The 19,564-nt window shown below is 40.6% G+C and overlaps 2 protein-coding genes across 10 annotated transcripts in view; both read right to left on the reverse strand.

Annotated features, from left to right (window-relative positions):
* Positions 1–297: 297 nt before the first annotated feature.
* LOC308385774 (apolipoprotein D-like) lies at positions 298–6,246 on the reverse strand. 2 transcript variants are annotated; one of them, XM_080864900.1, is made up of 6 exons: positions 6,092–6,175; positions 5,731–5,800; positions 2,930–3,045; positions 2,725–2,846; positions 2,023–2,108; positions 298–1,042 (listed from the first exon to the last, which is right to left on the reverse strand). In XM_080864900.1, the coding sequence occupies exons 3-6, from the start codon at positions 3,038–3,040 to the stop codon at positions 813–815; spliced, it is 549 nt and encodes a 182-aa protein (XP_080721026.1). In that variant the 5' UTR covers positions 3,041–3,045; positions 5,731–5,800; positions 6,092–6,175; the 3' UTR covers positions 298–812. The 2 variants fall into 2 exon arrangements, with proteins under 2 accessions (XP_080721026.1, XP_080721025.1); XM_080864899.1 differs by lacking the exon at positions 5,731–5,800 and having other exon boundaries at positions 6,092–6,246.
* Positions 6,247–8,382: 2,136 nt separating this feature from the next.
* arhgap21a (Rho GTPase activating protein 21a) overlaps positions 8,383–19,564 on the reverse strand; it is a 100,867-nt gene continuing 89,685 nt past the window's right edge. For all 8 annotated transcript variants that reach the window (XM_080864905.1, XM_080864904.1, XM_080864903.1 and 5 more), the window contains 10 exons: positions 18,681–18,823; positions 18,432–18,590; positions 18,056–18,134; positions 17,893–17,966; positions 17,690–17,779; positions 17,392–17,517; positions 17,272–17,313; positions 16,179–16,284; positions 12,544–12,575; positions 8,383–11,169 (listed from right to left, as the gene is read on the reverse strand). In XM_080864905.1, the coding sequence (XP_080721031.1) occupies positions 9,484–11,169; positions 12,544–12,575; positions 16,179–16,284; positions 17,272–17,313; positions 17,392–17,517; positions 17,690–17,779; positions 17,893–17,966; positions 18,056–18,134; positions 18,432–18,590; positions 18,681–18,823 (2,537 nt within the window). In that variant the 3' untranslated portion in view covers positions 8,383–9,483. The remainder of the gene's footprint in view (positions 11,170–12,543; positions 12,576–16,178; positions 16,285–17,271; positions 17,314–17,391; positions 17,518–17,689; positions 17,780–17,892; positions 17,967–18,055; positions 18,135–18,431; positions 18,591–18,680; positions 18,824–19,564) is intronic.

The raw sequence follows: 19,564 nt of genomic DNA on the forward strand, positions 1-19,564 counted from the left end.
ACCATCCTAAGAAAACAAAAGTACAAGACTCAAAACACCAGGTCACCGACCCAGGACCGTAACGCTAAATGAGGCCTGTAGAATTTGACGAGTAGCTCTTGGGTTTTTTGCAGTTTCTCTGAGCAATGCACAGTCTGGCTTTGGAGTGAATTTGCTGCAATGTCAACTCCTGAGAAGACCCTGTAAGAGTACAGAAAGTCACAGTAGGAGTACACTTAGTTTCTCACCTTCTTTGTCACTGCACAGTGTTGATGTTGTCACCCACTCATCAGTGAATTCTGATTAATTTCATCAGTATTTAAAGTTGCACATAGAATCATTTATTGCATCACTGTGAGACAGGACTGCATGTTCAATAGATTATTTCCAGTTCAAATGGGAAAAAAAAACAGCTCTAATTTAAGTAGAACAGATCCACAGTTTCTTTTTCCCTCCATCACCAAGAACAGCTTGATTTGCTCATTGTTGTAAATAATAAAAGATGCACTATAGATAGAATATAAAAAGGATGTTGCTATTTTCGTTGACTAATTACTATGCAAACCAATCACTTTTTTACAGATTTAGTATTTAATTCTTTGCAAGAATATGTACTATATAAATGTTTTAATTATCAAATGAATTTTATCTCAAAATATTACTTTAATCCATTCACTTTGTAATCAAATGACAAAATTAAAATGATGAAAACAATGATGAAATAAAAAGAAACAACAATGTAACAGATGTACTATGATTTCATGGCTGGTAGGATAAATAATTAGTTCTACAAACAGAAAAACCCTTTAATGAATGAACCTCTCTGTCAGTTCCTAAATATTTCCACAGCTCTGATATGTGGGCGTCATCTTGGAAATATCGATTCCTTTATCAGTCAGCAACTGCTTGGCGTAATGCACCGTCTCTGGAGGCAGGGAGGGTGACCGTGCGAGAATCCAGGCGTAGTAAACGTGGAATATGCGCAGAATGTCTGTGCAGGAGTACACAATGGTGTAGTTGGTGTAGTTTGTCTCCAGCACCCAGTATGGGCCATAGGGTGTAACTGGTAACAGAAAGCACAGCCACAGAAAGATAAAATACAGACAATAGCAAACTTTTATATGGGTGAGTTTGCAAATGATTTAGATTTGTAAAGCAGAATTGATGCAACATGATATACATTACTCCAAATACAAAGCCATAAAAAGTAAAATGACAAAGCCACTATATATGAGGTCTAATGATCCATACAGCTGCAGTGAGATCTTGGTCCACATTGCCCCTTTGCTGCATTTAGATGTCAAACAGAGCATACAGTGACACCTTTGGTCATCTCAGGATCATGTCTCCAATTTGAATTTGTTATCCTGCTGACTTGTTGACTAATGATCTCCAGCTTGCACTAAAGTGGTGTGTGTCCTAGTGTGAAGTGTTATGGATGACACTTAGCACCTTGGCTACAAATTGCAGATCTGCGCTATCATCCGATCCAAAAGGTGACTGAGTTTCTTAGTTTTTTGTTTTTGTTTTTTTTTTTAAACATGAATTTGCCAGCTAAACCTGAAGTTGTGAAATGGTATACCACTACATTTGATTACTCCTTCCATCTTTAATATTCAGTTTTTGGCGTGACATTGCCATCTCTTGGTTGCTGGCATTCTCAAAGCCCTAAATAAGGGGCACCAAATTGTTTCTGAGAGGTCACTGGCACTGAAACTACTTCCAGCTGTTCCCTTATTCACAAAGGGCTCCCACAGCAGCTGGTTCCACATGTCTCATTTGGCAGGTTTTTACACCAGTTGTTCATCCTGACACACCCCCAAACCCTCCTAGAATTAAACCACAAATCTTTTGCTTGCAAGGTGAATATTTAAGCTACTACACTAAAGAACCACAATCTATCTCTACCAACGCTACAGAGAATGATTTTATGGTCATTTTTAATGCGGTCCAATAAAAATGCCATAAGTTATGTACTTTTTTTGCCCTTTAATGATGATAGAGTACTTTATGATTTAAATGGGATGATAACAAAATACTTACAATATGAGAAGGAAACTCCAAGCTTAGCTGGTTCTTGTCGGTCTGGAACCACAGCTGTCCCTTCTAAAAACTCCCTTTTACCACCCCTGAGACACACAGATACTGTATGAGTTTATCAAGCAAATTACTTGTTACCACAATCAATTACAGCAAATTAGACAAAATCTCTTTCCTTTGTGCAAACTTCTGTTCAGCACGAGCAAGCACCCTGTGTCATTACAGCAAACGCCACATGAGGTGTGCCGCCACCGAGCCTTCAGTCAACAGTTCAGGGTCAAGATGTTAATCGTGTCACTCAGGTTTGTTTTCATTCTCCTCGTACAATACATAAGAAGAAAGGTGCCTAATGTACACGTTAAATCCACACCCTGAACTGCACCTTGCAGGGGAGAAAAAAATACCCGTCATTGTTGCCAATATTGAGGTTTGTTTGGTGAAAGGTTTTTTTGTCTTTGTTTGTTTTTTCAGTGATGTACATATTGATACAGCAAATACACAGGTGCAATAATAAAACATCGATTCACTGATCCACACCACCAGGATATACAGCAATGACATCGGAATGTCGTTCGGGCTGGAGAAGTGTAGTGGCTGGACTGGTCGTCCGTGCAAAAACATAATGAAAATCAATTGCTATGTTATCACCTGTTACAATTAAAGTGGTGTTTTCCTTTAGCAAACCACAAGTTGCTTACTACTTACAAAACCTGAGAGTTCAAGACTCGGATGGTCCCATCTTTCCTTATGGAATAATTCGCTTCAATGCACTGTCCTCTGGCAAAAGAAGCAGGCAGCTTCTCAATCTCATACCACTTATCCAGGTACTGTAAATAAAGATGAACAATCATTTCTGTACAGCTCTTTGCTTACTTTGTATGTATGTATACAGAATACTGTTTGTGCTCACCAGCTGAAGGCTGAAGTTAGACTGCACCTTCGGAGTAGGGCAGGCACCAAAGCGAAAAGTCTGAGCCGAGATTGTGGGGACCAGCAGGAGGAGAAGGTAGACAGCAGACATGGTTCCTTTAGGATATGATAAGGTATGTTACACAAGAGTTGCACCTACAGCTCATCCATTTTGTCCACTGGCAGTTTAATACAGCAGGCTGTACAGTGCAGTATTTGCAGGAAATACCGAAATCCATTTTTTAAATGGTAAATTAATTTATTAAGGGGAAAAAATGTTCAGATCTATCTGGCTCTATGTTAAAAAGTAATTTTCTCCCTGTTTTCTTGTTATTTAGAACCACTCACATACTCTCACTGAGTATGCCAATTGCTGTACTACTGGCCTGCTGTTGAATCAGTTAATGTTCATTAAAGTATATCTGGAAAGCACTCTCTGGGCCCCACTCTCTGATCGGAGTCCTTGTCCTCAGGGAGTTATCACACCAGCATCCCAGAGATAACTCTCTAACACTAACCTAAGAACGGATTGTGTCACCCTTGGCAGCAAGAACTGCATATCAAGTGTTTGTGATAACTGGCAATGAGTCTCTCATACACTTTGGAAGGATTTTGGCCCACTCTTCTTTGCAGAATTTTTTATATTCAGCCACGCTGGAGAGTTTTGAGCGCAAACAGCCCTGTTTAGGGTCATGCCAAAGCATCTCAGTCAGATTTTAAGTAGCCCATTCCAAAACCTTCATTTATTTATTTCTTTATATTTTTGAGCCATTCAGAGGTGGACTTGCTGGTTTGTTTCAGATCATTGTCTTAAGTATAACCCAAGTGTTTTTGAGCGTCAGGGCACAAACTGATGGTCAGACATTATCCTTCGGGATTTTCTGCTAGAGAGCAGAATTGGGTTAGAATGTTAGTATGATCTTCTTTTTATAAAAAGCTTTGTTAGTTTTAGATCTGACATAACAAGGCACAAGACTTCCAAAAAGTTCATTTTTTTGTCTTGTCAGTGGACAGAATATTTTCCTAAAAGTTTTGGGAATCATGATGGGTTTTTTTGGGGGGGTAAATGTGTTCTTTTTTGTTCAGCAGTAATTTTTGCCTTGGAAGTCTCTCATGGATGCTATTTTTGTCCAGACTTTTTTTTTGTAACTGTATCAGCAACATTGACCTTATCTGAGGCAAGTGAGGCCTGGAGTTCTTTAGATGTTGTCCTGGGTTCTTTTGTGAGCTCCTGGGTGAGTCAGTGATCTTGGACTAATTTAACCTGGGAAGATTCACCAGTGTTCCAAGTTTTCCTCATTTGTGGATAATGGTCTCAATGTAGCATTGTAACCCTTTGCAGACTGATGATGGCATGTCAATGACTTTGTTTCTCATCTTCCGTTGAGTTGCTCTAGATCGAGCCATGACGTGTTGCTTTTCGAGATCTTTTAACTGATTCTATTCAAGTAATTTCTTGATTCAACTGCTCTGGCAGTAATCATGTCTGGATAATGCATTTTGTATTTAATCAAGTTATCTTTAGTTAATAATAAACTTTACTTTCTGTGAAACATTTAAGTGTGACAAATGTGCAAAGTTAAGAAATCAGAAAGGGGCCAGATACTTTTTTCACAGCACTGTATGTTCACAAGAGTACTGATTGAATAACACTGCAAACAGCCGGGCCCCAGGTTTATAAGATATAAAGCAACAGACGAAGAGATATATGTGAACACTTGACCAAAACTATTGACCCTAGATTATAAAACCTTTGTGTACACAGCTAGCTAACAGGTGGTACAATCTACATCTATTATTGAAAACTCTCATGATGTAAACAGCTGCACTAGCTGACATGTTTTAAAGCATATTCTTATGATAATTATTCTTATTGGTAATTGGTTTTGGCTTAAATGGCTGACATCTACTACCAATAATTTTATCCTACAAAGGGAGCTTATGCAGGTGAGCACAGTGTCTTGTGATTTACGGGATGAATCAGTTTGAAAATTCTGAACCCATGTTGTCGAAATCACTGTGATTTTACTTTCCACAATAATTAGCTAACACGACATAACACACTTTTCAGCTTTCATTTATTTTGAAACTGTGTTGTTGTTGTTTTTTAGATCTGGAATGTAAAAATGTTTGTCTGTTTAAATGTGCTGTGGGCTGTAAATTACACCATCATGAAGATCACCACAAAAGGGTTCAGCAATTTTTCACAGTGTATGATTGAGGTTTATTTATTTATTTATTTATTTAACAGAATTTAGTGGGCTACATATTGAACTTCTCAATATTCCCCTGAGCTGACTTCTTCCCAATGTGGAGGAGTGGCAGCTTCACTCCACTCAATCTAGGCCAAAGAGCCTAATAATCTCTCAAGTGTAATGAAAATTTCAACCACATGGAGGCAGTATTCTACTAGTATGTGTGCTTGATTTTTACAAGAACTGGGTTTGCTTAAATAAAGCAGGAATGTGTCATGTAAGAGTCAGGGTTGAATGTTACCCTGACTTAATGTGGTTTAAAAACAGAAAGTAGTATTAGTGAGAGTCCAGCCAATGTCAGGTTCAGGGTATTGTTTTAACACAAAACAGCATGGCTGTTTTTAGTAGTTTAAAAGCTTTCAAAGTTAAGTAAATGTTTTAAACATGATTGTTTTGTAAAAAGAATTTAACTTTCAATGGTAGACACCATGTATACACAATACTTGCTTTTTTGTAATTGTTTGCATTGTTTTACTTTATTTTACTTGAGAAAATCTCTGCTGCTCGGTGTTTTAGTTTCGGACAGCAAACAGGTTGTTTGTCGCACCTGTTACACCTGTTCTTCTGGTGTCACGTAACAAATTCCTGTGGGACTCAGGTGCTGGTTCTTCTCAGTGCTATGTAACAAGAATGCAAATATTTGAAATATATCCAAAGACGGGATTCCATAATATTATTAAAGAAAAATCACAATAAACTCTCATCTAAGACAACGGACGGTTAAACCAACGAGAAGAAAAGAAGATCAAACCGTAGAAAATAATCTTTTGTTTTGTTATCTAAAAATTGAATAAATAAAACAAAACAAAACCAAAAAAAAAACCTTGCCAAATAAACGCATGCCATCTTCCACTTTCAGATAGGTGCTCTTTTCGTTTCGTTTATTAAAGTAAATAACTCTGTCTTACCTGAGCGGTGCACAGGCGTCAGGTCAGGTGGAGGCTTGCATAAAGTGAATGTCTCCAGCTCTACGGAAAAACACGGGCTCGCCTTTACGTTACGTCACGCGAAGCAGAGCTTTATGTGCGCTTTATGTGGAAGGACCGTGACAATTGTGCATCTTGGTTCATGGTTATTGCAGCTTTTGATGATTTGGTGCAATGACAGGGCAAGGCTCAGTCTTTTGCGAAACATACAATCAATAATAATAAAGCAAAATATGCTAATCGCCTTGCTGTGTCAGTGTAGTAAAGGATCCATTCAGACCCCACAGGGTTGATGTTGTCAGCTCTGATTCGCTTCTTCCTCATAATGGAGTTTACTTTTATGTATTTTGAATTGTTCAACACGCTTATGTATGCTGATTACGGAAGTGTGAGGCTGATTGGTATGTCACCCAGAAACAGGAAGTATAGAGTTGCCATGGATACCATGAGTACTGCCGTACTGTGATGGGAAACGACATTTAATAAGCCATTATTTATTTATTTATTTATAACACATATCAAGAAATGAGCGAGATTTGTGTCATTTGTATCTGCGTCCTAAACTCCAGCCTTCTAATTCTAGGTTTAAAAAAAGAAGAAAGGAAAAAAAAACAATCGCGAGGCATTAGAGTAAATATAGTGAATGAAAATGTCCTTCATAATGAAAACAAACTCCATCTCACTCTAGTAAAAAATTAGTAAAATAAAAAAAGAAATTCTTCAGGAGCAGTTTAATCCTCTAAACCAGTTTTCATGCTGTATTTGTTAATATAACTTTATTCTGATTTTAACCACAACTAGCAAAGTAAGACAGGGTAACGACACCCATTCAAACCTTTACTCTGATCAGCTCTGATCATTACAAAAGCAGAGAGCTAAGTAGTATCTGTCATATTCTGGGTTATGTTAGTGCCTACATTGAGCCGTGGGGTATTGTGGATTTACGCCATATGATATGCTTTTGCGGCAGGGCTGTCTAGTAGTTTATTCCTAGCTGTCGTACCCGTTGTTGTGTTGTTCTAAGTGATGGATGCTGAGCTGCTGATAAGGAAAGCTACCGAGTGGTCATTCTACAGTATCCTTTGCGTTTTCATTTATTCATTTAGCTCTTCTGGTGTTTTACTTGTTGAAATTCATGCTCCGCGAACAGCTTCACTTTCCAAATTAGTTCTTCCCAACTAATAATGGAAGAGAAAACAAAAGATGGGCCAGAAAAGAAAGTAGTTCTTTTCAGAAGAAAAAATAGAAAAATCAAAAAAATTAAAATTCATCAGATCCTTTTGGTTTACTGTGCAACTTATCCTACAATTTCATTCTGTTTTATTCTGTAGGATTAGGTCATATAAAAGAGTTGAGAATAAAAATATAAAAATATACATTCCTATTTTTAAAAGATACAATCTTTAATATGATAATTCATGTTGCTAATTATTTAACTAAATTTCAGCATACGTCTCAGGTTTTCTGCATTTTTAAGAAAAGTTACTGTAGTTAATGAAAGCAATCTGTCAGCATGGCTCTTTGACATTTAATATTTTGAATCAATTTATAAAACTACAGGAAAAAGTTGGTGGAAAAACAGGAACTTTTCTCTTTACTAAATTACTTTTGTTTAGTATGAGTGGCCAATGATGAGGTCTTCATCAGTAGGAAAAGTTGTAAAACCCTCCTTCCCGTTTTCCAAAGCCTTTCTTTCTGTGGGCTGCTTCTGGACCCCGAGCCTCTGGTTTGCCACCCTAATTATGACTTTTGTTATAAAACAGGAAAATCTACAAACTTTGGCTGTAAATTACAAGAGCAGTAAGTTTTTTGTGTCAGTTATTTGTAATTTGTTTATTTCTGCAACTATTTATGCTTCATATTGTTTGCAGCACATGACCTGATCTCAGATTTCTATTTAAACTTCTTGGAATGAGGCAGAATTTTATATCTTGAAGGCATCAAAATTAAGAAACATTTGTCTACGATCCCTGTCAGTTTCACCCCATCTGTTTAAAGCAGGAAAGTAAGCCAAGAGATCATTGTATATTCCTGAGCTTTGAAGCTGGTGTTGCATTACAACAGCTGTCATGATTGTTGTGATTTAAATCAGGCTGTTGTAATATTTCAACGTGATGCAAGCATACAAATCTGAAGAGCAACACAATGCTTTGATAAAAACATATGCGATTTATTGTAATAAATATATTTGTTTGGACAAAAAAAAAATCTGGTCTATTATTCTTCCCAGATGTTTTCTGAGAATAACAACAATGACGCCAAAGAGACGAGGGTCTAAATAAAGGTTATTTATTTCCAGTGTTTGTTGAGGGGAGGACGTGGTGTTGCGCCCATGTTTTTCTGTAAACACGGGCGAGATGTTCACTCTTCAGCAAACATTGTCTCATGCAGTTTCAAACATATTTTTTATTTTTTTTTCTCCCAGCTTTTTAAAGCACCCGTTCAATTTTTACTGCAAAACCCGGGGGGGGGGGGGGTGGAAAACTGAAATAAAACTATAATGAAACATTACCGCGATAAAAATCCGATGTTGCTCCGATGCTGCTGTGAGTTTAACTAAAAACAGGATAAAATCTGGAATGCCTGTGAGGTTAAAAGAAAAAAAACAACCCTCCTTGTGTTTCCAACCATCCATAAAAACAGTTTAAAAACAAAACAAATAAAAGAGGCACTTTTTTTTTCGTATGTAAAAACTCACTTTTTGGACTATACCTTCACAAAACTACTGTACCAAGCATTACATACTGTAGTATCAGCTTTTATTACTGTTTTCTCAGTCTTTTATTTCATAAAACTATAATAATCCCCCAGTTCCTCAAGCTAATATCTGGCTGTTGTGAGTGTGCTGTGAAAATACAAAATAAAACGACAAGAAACATAAAAAGAAAAAAATTAACTTCCCACAGCACTCAGCTCAGAAAGCAGCCCTCAGTTACTTCCACGTACTTCAAGTACAGCCGAGAAAAACACAGACATGCCGTTTTGAAAAAGACATTATTGTCACAAGCAACTCATGTTAGTCCAAAAAGTGTAATACATTCTTCATACCGCTCCAAAGAGGAAGAACTGAGTCATGATTCCTTATTAAAAAAAACTCTTGCACCTGCTTTCCTCAGTAATACTCGAGTTGACCCTTATATTTGTCATCGTGTCCTATTAAAGTCAGATTCTTGCACTCGTTGGGTTCGATCTTACAGGAGAAAAGTCTGTGTTAGACATCTCTTCAGTCGAATTCCAGTAACAATCATAATAAGTATGTACAGTAGATACATAAAGTATACTTTGTAGAAAAAATATTGTGCAGTAACCTCAGCTAAAATACCCACATTCATACACGTACACATTCATCCCGGTTTTGTTTTTTGTTTTCCATTTCACAGATACTGGTAGAACCGTGAGCGGACAACTTGCGCTCCAGAGAGTTTGTGTGGGTGAGCGTCGTCCCCTAAGGAGCCTTTGTTTTTGCTTTGCAGCCCTCTGCCGTTAATGTGCTCCCCGGCTGGAGGCTGAGCCCCAGGGGAATCCGAAGGCGGTGGAGGTGGAGGTCTTTCGGGAGGTCTTTCTTCATGCACTTCTGCGTGATCATCCTCAGGCACCGCTTTGGGCGCAACCTCGACGCTTGGCTCGGAGCCTCTGCTTTGCTCCCTCGCAATCCAGTCTCGAATGGATAAGTCCTGAGAGGAGCATCTAGGCCTCAGGGGGTCTAGAGCTGAGAGTTCAGCCGCCTGGTCCACCCCACCCTGCTCCCGCCAGTCGTTGATGATTGCCAGCTCTGCGAAGTCTCTCTGCCCGCCCATGGTGTGCCTCCGTCGGATGTTCTTTTTCTTACTGCGACCGTCGGGAGATCGGTTCTTCTGAGTAAACATGTCATCAGCGGACGTTCGTAGCCTAAACTTGAGCCTCTCTGTGATCTTAAGGTGCCAGGCTGGTTCGGATCGCTCTGACTCACTGCGCGAAGAAGAGCTGAGGCTGCTCGTGGATCGGCCCTTTTTCATCACCTCCAGGACTCGAGACAACCGGCTGGAAGACTCCGCCCTGCCCTCGCTTCGCTCCCCGCTGCCAGCAGCCCCTTCGACTGATGATTCACTGTCTGTTTTCTGTTTCAGGGACCACCTTCTTGAGAGGGTATCGCACTCGATCATGCGGTGTGTTGGGAAGAGCCGCCGTGCTTCCAGTTTTGGTGAGGTGCCCCCTTCGATAGCACTGCCCCCTTTGGCCTCTGCCTTTTCTTGACTTTGCGCTGGGCAGGGTGTGGACTGGCTGCTGCCGCCGCCTGGAGCAAAAACTGGAAAGTCGCTCTCGCTGTCTGTCTCCATCGGTCGTCCCTCGCTGATGAGCTCACTGCGCTCATCATCTGCCTCCTCGCCACCCTGCAGCTCTGGACTCAGCACGCTTGATTCCGCTCCAGTCAGGAACGTGATAGAGGAGGTGGTGGAGTAGTCAGAGGTGATAGAGCTCACCTCTGCGCCAGCGGACGCCCCCGCACCTGCTCCCAGAGCGGCTCCTGCTGGCAGGTCAGGGGACACTCCCGCAATCCACTTTTTCGGTCTGGATCGTGGCACTGATGCTCCAGAGCTCATGGTCCCAAGGTCTGAGGTGTTTTCATCAAGCTGGGACGGAGGGTCTGACAATGAGGATTTTCCCTGAGGAGCTGTTTGGTAGCTGATGTTGGGAGAGTTGGAAATCTTTGGGGAAGGTAAAGGTGAAGGCGAGGAGCGTCTGGGGGTAATCTTCTCCCTCAGGAATAAAGAGTTTCGGTGCTCTCTCTTAGCTTTAGGTGTGAGCTCCACTGTCCTCCCGTTCTCCTTCCTCTCTTCTGTCCGTGCTTGCTGCTTCGTGCTGGGTTTGGTGTTAGGGCTGGGACGAGTTTCGCCCTGTGCCTCGGTCTGCTGGTTTGGCTTCTGGCCAAGGATTTCCTTCTTGAGGAATACAGAATCCAGATCATCGTCTGAGCTGCTAGGCTGCGGCTTCTCCCTTGACTTCTTTCTTTTGCGGCTGGCTACAGCAAAGATGGAGGAGACCAGGAGGTCTCTGCTGCACTGATCCTTCCCTGAGGAACCCTGCACAGAGGAGAGGGGAACAGAAAGAGAGAGCACAAGAAGAACAAAATGAGCACTGCTGAATCTAAGAAACACAAAAGACGACACAGAAACTTTTAACCCCAACCCCTTTCCTCAAGTCTGTACTCCACCTGTTCCCATGAAGCACCAGACAAACAAGTAGACAGAAAGAGGGACATTAGCAGCATCATAAACAGGGAGCACAGTACTGATTCATGCTGGCTTTAAAGCAGAAGCAGAAGCAGCAGCACAGCATGAACTGAAGCGCGGCTGAAGCTGAAGAGAACAGCAGTGCAATGATGGAAAGCATCTGCCTTTTTTTCCCTCCTACATCCTAACAAGCTGTTGAACACTCCCAAGTTCCTCAGCCACAAGTTTTTAATCCAGGGTGTCCCCGAGAAGGACTTCATGAAAGACTTGATGCACAGCAGCCTTTATAGCTCCAACTCACTGACCATCTAACCATGGAAATTGTTTCGTTTTCACTGTGGATGCGAGGGTCAAATAATGTGTGGTCACAGCACTGAGAATACACAATGGGCCTCAATCACTTGTATGTCCAGACAAATATTCTGAATTACCATCAGATTCATAGTGAACTTTTTTGTTATTCACCAGGACAAAGATTTTCCCAGAAACTACTGAGAAATCAATGAAGTTGCTGTAAAACGGAACACTTGCAAAATGCAAAAAAGGAAGACTTTGGTGAATGAAAGCCGGAAGCGGCACACCTCCTCCTCGGGTAAACTGAGAGAGCTGGGCTGCAATAACAGATGTGGAGCCCTTTGAACCACAACTAGAAGAAAATGAAAGAAGCAGGTGGAGGACAGGGACCACGTGATCTTTTAATTTTTGTGAATGAGGCCCAGTGTGTAGCAACAGATGAGTGAAAACTGTTCACAGTGAGGTCTGTGGGTGTTTTGAAGTACAAAATCCCTGCACCCTGTGACAGCAATCGTGCATGTTTTCAAACGCCAAACAAATTTTGTGGTCAGTCATTTGTTTAAGTTTTGTGTTTACAATCTTTCTTTCTGATCCTCTGGTATTTAACACCGAATTATCTTTTTAACGTTCCTTATTTTTTGACAGGCTGTCTTTGAGCCATAAAACAAAGTCCAGCATCACATCTGTCTCTTAATGAGAACATTGCAGATGTTGCTGTTTAACTTCTTATATGTATTCTAGTAGTGTTGTGAGTACCACAAATTAGTCTTTTTCACTGTTCAGGAATAAGGCAGAAAATCAGAACAAGTAAACAAGATGCTGCTATAAATTAAATTAGGTGAAAATGCCTTCAGCAGTAAGTTTATATCATCTGTTCTCTTCCTACCTCCTCTCATCTCACACCATCAGACACTGGAGACACACACTCACCTTTGATTTAGCCGAGTCACTAGTTGGGGAATCTGTAGGTAAAAGAGAAAAAGAGAGACACGTTAGATGATTTAACAACACAGGTGAGCACACAGAGGGGGTTAAACGTGTGGAAATGAGTGTGACAGGAAACAAAGGAGGAGAAAGAACCATGTTGATGAGAAGAAGCATGATGAAAAACACGAGACCGATGAGAGGTGAGAGCAAACACAAGCGGACAACAGGCCATGCTGCACACGGGGACAGATGAGCTCAGCGTTACACTCAGGTCCACGTCTGTATGTGTGACATGTGACATGACATGTGACATGACATTGTTTCCTAATTAAGTGTAGACCAGAGGGTGTCAGAAAACCCACAGAAGATGCTGACGGCTATTTCCATCAAAGCTCATCTTGGTGATTCTGAGTGCAACTTTTGCAACGAACAGCAGCGGGGCAGATGACGTGCCATGCAACACGAGGATGGTGATCGATTTGTTATCCAGGAATGAAACCGTGGTCCTGTGGTAGCATTTTCTGATAGAAAAAAAAATTGGTAGTGGCCACACATGAGGATTTCTCCTGATACTTTCAACAATTTCTTGGGCTGCACTGTAAGAATTATGAACAAATGCTTCTGTTGTAATTGTCACTGCAAGTGTCAACCTCTCACGTGTCTTAATCTCTGTGGTTTGTGCTACTTTTCAGATCATCCAACTAGGTTTTAAAAAGTTTCTTTAGGTTAAGAAACACTTGAGTTTACTATCATTTTCAAAGCCATGAAGAGGTGAAACTGTCCAAAAAGCATGTAATTTGTTACTGTAGATGACCCAGTTCATATCATTCACATGCTAGAATATCAGCTAACTAACTAGAAACCCTATAAAACTGGTACAAACAAAGTAGAAATCGAACGTGGATGAAATCATTTTTTAAAAGGACGAAAACTCGAAGGAAAAAGACAGACTTTTTCTGCATCAAGTAAGCAATACACACTAGGAAGAGGCCACCTCCAAAATAAAACTCCAAAATAAAAAATCCTTTCTGAGCATTAATGTTGATTGCCTCCTGATGACACAGTAACTGCTAGCTAGCTACAACCCATAGACTGTATATAAAAAATGCAAGAGCCACCAAAAAGGCTTCTATTACCTGTACTTTTAAAATAGCAAGCACAGACTGAAATTGCTTCTTTAAAAAGTCAGTGTTCAGCTGATGTTCATACAGTAAATTATGATTTCATGTAGCGTAAAATGGACAATAGAGTCTGGCTTCATTTTGACTGACTGGTCACTATTTTATGAATGGGCAGTATTTTCAGTTCCTCAGTGAGATCCAAACCTCTCGTCATGTCAAGTTTAAGGTGAAAGTCTAAATTCCCAGTTCATGTTTTACACAGAACCTTAAAAGTCAACAGAAGCGGTTGCTTCCATCTTTTACATACAGTCTATGATAAAACCACAGTATATAGAGATTTTGGAGACACGTCGTCATAGCTTCTTTTTTCTGACTAAGATTCGTTTGCCAGAAAGGAAATAAACACATAATAAACAAAGTTGCAAATAATTTGAATGATCTGAATATTCTTTTTCTGATTTTCCAGATATTGCAATAATGTTGTCATGAAGCTTTTTAGCACAAATATTTGTACAGTGACAATCTAATGATGTGACAGCCCTTTTCCTAGCCATGTTTTTTTGTAACTGTCAACCTTATTTTAAAAAAAGCCTAAAATTAAACTTCAGTATTAAAATAACAAATATGGTTTAAGCTTCTAACTGGAGATCAATGTCACCGATCCATTTCTGTCAAAACAGGTTAATACCAAATTTGCCAATGAAGCAGTGTGAGATGATATGAGGTCTCAGACACATTGACACAGTGATGACAAAAAACATCTATGGAAGAAACCAAATAAAGAAAAAAAGAAATGAAGGTGACGGGGGGGTCACAGAGGGGCTAGCTATATGAGAAGAGAGGACACTACATGAGAATGAGTGTGTCAGCAAGGAAAACCTATAATCAGTCCTCACCTGCTCTGCAATCTGTCACTCATAGCATCCCTTAGCTAAAATTTGTGTTTGTGTGACATAGCCAAGCCCCCCTATACACCCCTTACAATACAGATGGAGGCACAATATGCAGGTGCACACTGACCAGTGACGTAGAAACCGTACCATGCTATCTCTCCTGTTGGCAAGCTTGCGAGACAGTGAGGAGAGACAGCGGAGAGCCTTTCAGACAGTAGCACCGGCCTGTGTTAGGTATACTCTGATAGAAAACCGGACACCGTACAGTACCGTGTTGCCGCTTCGCTTCCCCTTTTCATCAAGCTTTCTTTGATTAACTTTTTTGTTTGTTTGTTTGTTTTGTTTTCTTCTCTCTCTTTGGCATTTCTTAATAGAGCTGCGGGTTCCTGCAGACTAGGCAGCTACACTGCGGGCAACAATCCTCCTTCTTCCTACAGTTCCAGCTGTCCATCACAGACATTATAGAGTCCATCAGTGACATCATGGTGTGATAGACTCCTCCCACTTGGCCTGTGTCAAGATCAGTATGTGTGAATGCTGGGAAAGCCGTTAGGACACCCGACAGAGCCTCACTAGAGACAGAGGAATCAGAGGTCGCCTTTTACTGTAAAAACATCTAGTTCTGACGTGCCAAAGAACATGCCGTATTAGTGCAACAGTAGGCAGGAAAAAGAGGGGGAAATGGGGGTACCAAAAAGGGCAGAAGGTTGTTTAAAAAGAACTGCTTAAAAGGCTAGCATATACCGAAAAGGAGGAATAGATTTTAAAGCAAATGAAGGAGGGAGGCAATTTTTTGCATCCTTTTGGGGATGCAAATAAATTGCCCACTGAATCCCACACAGGGATTTGGACCGGCCTGTTCTCATATCGGGGCTGTCAGATAATGCAGTTTTGTCAAAGCTGCTGGCGTGTCTCAGCAGAAGGTGTCCTTTCGCAGTAGCGTGCATAACACGCCGGGTTATAGAATCAACGAATGGATCTTTAAAGAGGTGTAAACTTAACCAAGGAATAAATATTAAGACAATCCATGATTTTTCCCTGTGCACAAAACTTGGAATAAATTGGAATAAAGATGTTTTTTTACCAGGTGAGCTACGTGGGGTTTCATTTACAGAAGTTAAGTTCTTGAAATGGTCAGAATTAAGATGAAAATTCAGACTTTTGTTATGTAATATGTGGCCCCCAAAAGCCCAGTTTGAGGTAATAAAAAGTCTTCTAAGCTCAAAACAGGATGCGAACCACAGTGGCATCAACCACAATAATCGTGCTGTTAAGCTTGTAATTTCTGACACTGCCACCCTTACCGATGTCCTAATTCCTAACACCTAATAAGTTTACAGAACTGCAAAAGCAGGGCCAAAAGACACCTGACAAAAGGGCATTATGTAACGTCCCAGAATGAGAATTCATTGTTTGGACTCAGTGTTAGCCATTCTTCCTAATGGCAACAGCCAAAGGAGCAAAAGGGGAAGCTTGGCCTGGGGAAGAAGCAGCATCATCAACATTTGTTTCTAATCTTAAACACAACCGGTCCCTCCCAGCTTTGACCACAGTGCTCAGCGGTGAAAGGGTAGAGAAAGGTTAACCCACCACAGAGTTGGCCTGCCAAAATGCAGCGTGTTACCTGATACTTCACCCTGCGATGTGCCCGTACGGCCGATGTTGGTGAGCAGGTGATCGATGTTGGGGAGGGGCTGAGACTCCACTGCACTCTCCTCCTGGGACACAGTCTGAAAGGAGGAAGGAGAAGTTAATGATTTGATTTGGGTATCTTTCATCATAAAAGGTAAAACAGTTTTTTGCTGGTTTGTTAATTTTCTTCATTCAACGTCCAATCAAAAAGCAGGTCAACTTCATAGCAATGTTCAGTGAATGCAGCTCGGTGTTGGGCACCTCATTCTTCCATTAACTTTGCTGTTGTAACTGTGAACTATCCTTTGAAAGAACACATACTTAACTTCTTGGGTGCTGCATAAGTTAGTTGAAACCAATTTTCAAACATGTACTCTGAACAACATCAGGAGTCTAAAGCTGTCCTTTCTCACATGTAGCACACAGCACATGGGAAATACTCAGAAACACCACAAGGGACAGTGGTGTTGCTACTAGAGTGTTTTAGTTGGGGTAGGAAGCATTGCTGCAGTTGTACTGTTACTTCTTTCACACTGATGAGGTTCCACATTTCAACCAATAGGAGAACGAAGCATTACAAAGATGAAAGTGTTTCTTTTAGGAAAATCATGGTGGGCAGATTCTGCAGGATGCAACTGAAAATCACATCCAGTAGCCACAGAATGGCACCAGCAATTTGTTGGTGGTGGAAGAAAAAAAAAAACACTAAAATTTTGTCCTACCACTTTTTGCTTTTCTATTTGATTTAGCAGCACCCACAAACCCTCCTTTCCCTTGCAGTCTGCCTCTTTTCTTCGCCTTTGGAAAACCTCTAAGCAATAAATACCGTGGCTGAGCCACGTCCATCTGGTTTTATGTTACTTCCCTCCTTCCTAACAGAGCTGGGTAGTAACACCAATCATGTTTTTGAACCGCAATGTTTTTGTTTTCACTGAGTAAAAACTGATCAATGCTTTCGAACTGATTCAGTGTTTTTTCTCTTTGCCATCTACATTTTTTTTGCCAACTCCCTTCACCAAAACTGCCTTTTTTGTTTTAGTATTTAGAGAAGAAAACAATGTTATTGTAGTAACGTCTGTACCCACCACTGGCTCTCCATTTCCATCTTCAGTGAAGAACCAATCGTACTGCAAGACACGAAATAAACGTGAGAAAATAAAAATTTGTGTGCATGTTTGAATCAGTGACCCAACACTGAAACTCACATTTTGAATGAGGGTCTCCACTATCTTGTACTGGTCGGGCATGTGCGTCACCATATGGGTCATGTTGTCCTCGGTGGTGCGCACCAGAGTTGGGCCGAACACGATGGCCAGGTTCCTCGGTTCCATCTGACATTTTTTTTTAAAAAAGTTGTTTTTTTCTTTTTTTTGTTTGTCTCCAAACTGAGTAACTCAGAACAGAGGGGTCTACATAATTGTATAATAAGACTATAAATTACACTACAGACAAGAACAAAAATATGTAAACAACAAAAGCAACAATGACAACAACAACAAATACCTTATTTTTCTCAGAGTTGTCAGCCACAGTTTTCAGGTGAGCTGAGAGGAACTTGAGGGTCTCGTAATGATGAGCCGGTAACTCGTGAAGCTGTAAGGAAAAGAGAAATTACACAAAACACAAATTGAATGTCTGACATCTTAGTTTCTTGCATTTTGTGTAATTTTAATGAGGTTAAATGTTACAAAACGACTTCTACTCACCAGTCTCTTCAGCACTTTGAGTCTCTCCACTGGGTCCTCTATCCTGTTGGCCTCTATAAAATCTGAGTACCTCTCTGCAGGACGAAAAAAGAAGAAGTAAAAATACTTTTACAGATGACAGTTCTCCTTTTTAACCACTAGATGGCAAGAAGAATCAACTTACCATTGGTGAACAGGGGCTCGGGGAGTTTCCGAAAGAAGGACTTGAGTAAACTACTGATCACATTGAGGTCCCTCCATTTCTGTACAAAAACACAATTAATTTAGCAAAAGGCTCATTTGGGAAAACAAGTATGATGGTTTTCTACAGCTTCCACTGCTGCTGCATAATGTTTGTGATCCAGAAATACAAGCTTACCCAGCTTCTGCAATAAATAGATATTACATTTTAAAGATTTACCCATCACTGGCCAGAGTACAAAGATGTAGAAAAGAGACCTGTCAGTCTGCAGCTTTTAAAAATACTTCAGGCCATTAGGGAAACGCACTTCAAGGAGAGTTTAATTAAAGCAGCAGCAGATCAATGAAAGGACACTCACATCGTCTTGGATGTCGATATCATTCATGCCCTTGTTATTGAGCTCCTCCTGCATGTTGGAGATCGCAGCATTGTTTCCAGGAACTCTGTAAATGCCCGTGTACTCCAGCCCCCTCTCTTCCACCAGCTTACAGCAAACCTCCACAATCAGAGGCACAAACTGGAACACAGAGGAATGAGGACCGTGTTTTAAAAGGCCCATTCCAGAGCAGAACATTGGGTTTGTGCACTGAATAAAACCAGCCCGAACCTTGTTGGTCTGTGCAGGAGGACAGTCGTCCAGTCTCACTCCAAACGTGACTCCAGGAGATGGCTTCTTCTCAAAAGGTTTCCTCATCAGTCCTGGGATGCCCTTTCGCCATGTCCCTTTATCCTTGGGAGGGCTGGTGTCATCTGCACACACAGGACAACACACAGGATACTGTGAATAGTAGCTTCTAATTACAACATGTCTGAGAAAGATAAGTTAAGGATATGTAGTAAAATCCAATAACTCCTTTTATATGATTGATGTTTAGCTACTGTGTGTAAATCCTGAGCACTTCTGCTTTTATTCTTATCTGGATCCAAATGCTGTCAAATACAGGATTTATTAAGCACAGAATGGATTCGACTGTCAGGATTATTGTGATGCTCCAGATATGAATACAGAACTATACTGACTGTTTTCTTGCAGTCTTCTTGCCACTCTAATACGTTTTGTACTGCTAAGCTGAGCAGTTTCTGGCACAAGGTGCAACAATCTTCAAGTTTATTACCTTTAACAGGCACGAATCAAGCTCTACGGGTGTTGTACTTGAGGCACAGCTCATTGAACGTGTACTTACTTGCATTAAAGTAACATTAACTGTAAAACAATGAGTTATTACTTCCAGAAGTGATACCCTCCATCGTCATCATCAAAACACCTTCAACGCACTGTGCAGTTTGCTCTGTGAGCATTTATGATTCATTTCCTTTAACCATTTGTACCCCTTTAAAAACAGCCTGTAAGAGTTTAACTACAGAGCATTGTATTAACCATATAGTCACGCTGCCTGATCTAAATATGTAAAGGCTGCATAAAGCAGAGGCACCATGTACTCAAAATGAAAACCAGTGATCAAACTGCCAGCCTTCTGATTTGTAGATGAC

Source organism: Rhamphochromis sp. 'chilingali' (genome assembly GCF_963969265.1).
Source record: "Rhamphochromis sp. 'chilingali' genome assembly, chromosome: 18".
Classification (NCBI taxonomy): domain Eukaryota; kingdom Metazoa; phylum Chordata; class Actinopteri; order Cichliformes; family Cichlidae; genus Rhamphochromis; species Rhamphochromis sp. 'chilingali'.

What these genes read in the sequence shown, in the direction of transcription:
- LOC308385774 (XM_080864899.1), bottom strand. Translation starts at nt 3,040, where the DNA reads ATGTCTGCTGTCTACCTTCTCCTCCTGCTGGTCCCCACAATCTCGGCT. An exon ending in CTAACTTCAGCCTTCAGCTG is followed by an intron (nt 2,847 to 2,929) that starts GTGAGCACAAAC and finishes CTTTATTTACAG; the next exon opens with TACCTGGATAAGTGGTATGA. An exon ending in GTCTTGAACTCTCAGGTTTT is followed by an intron (nt 2,109 to 2,724) that starts GTAAGTAGTAAG and finishes TGTGTGTCTCAG; the next exon opens with GGGTGGTAAAAGGGAGTTTT.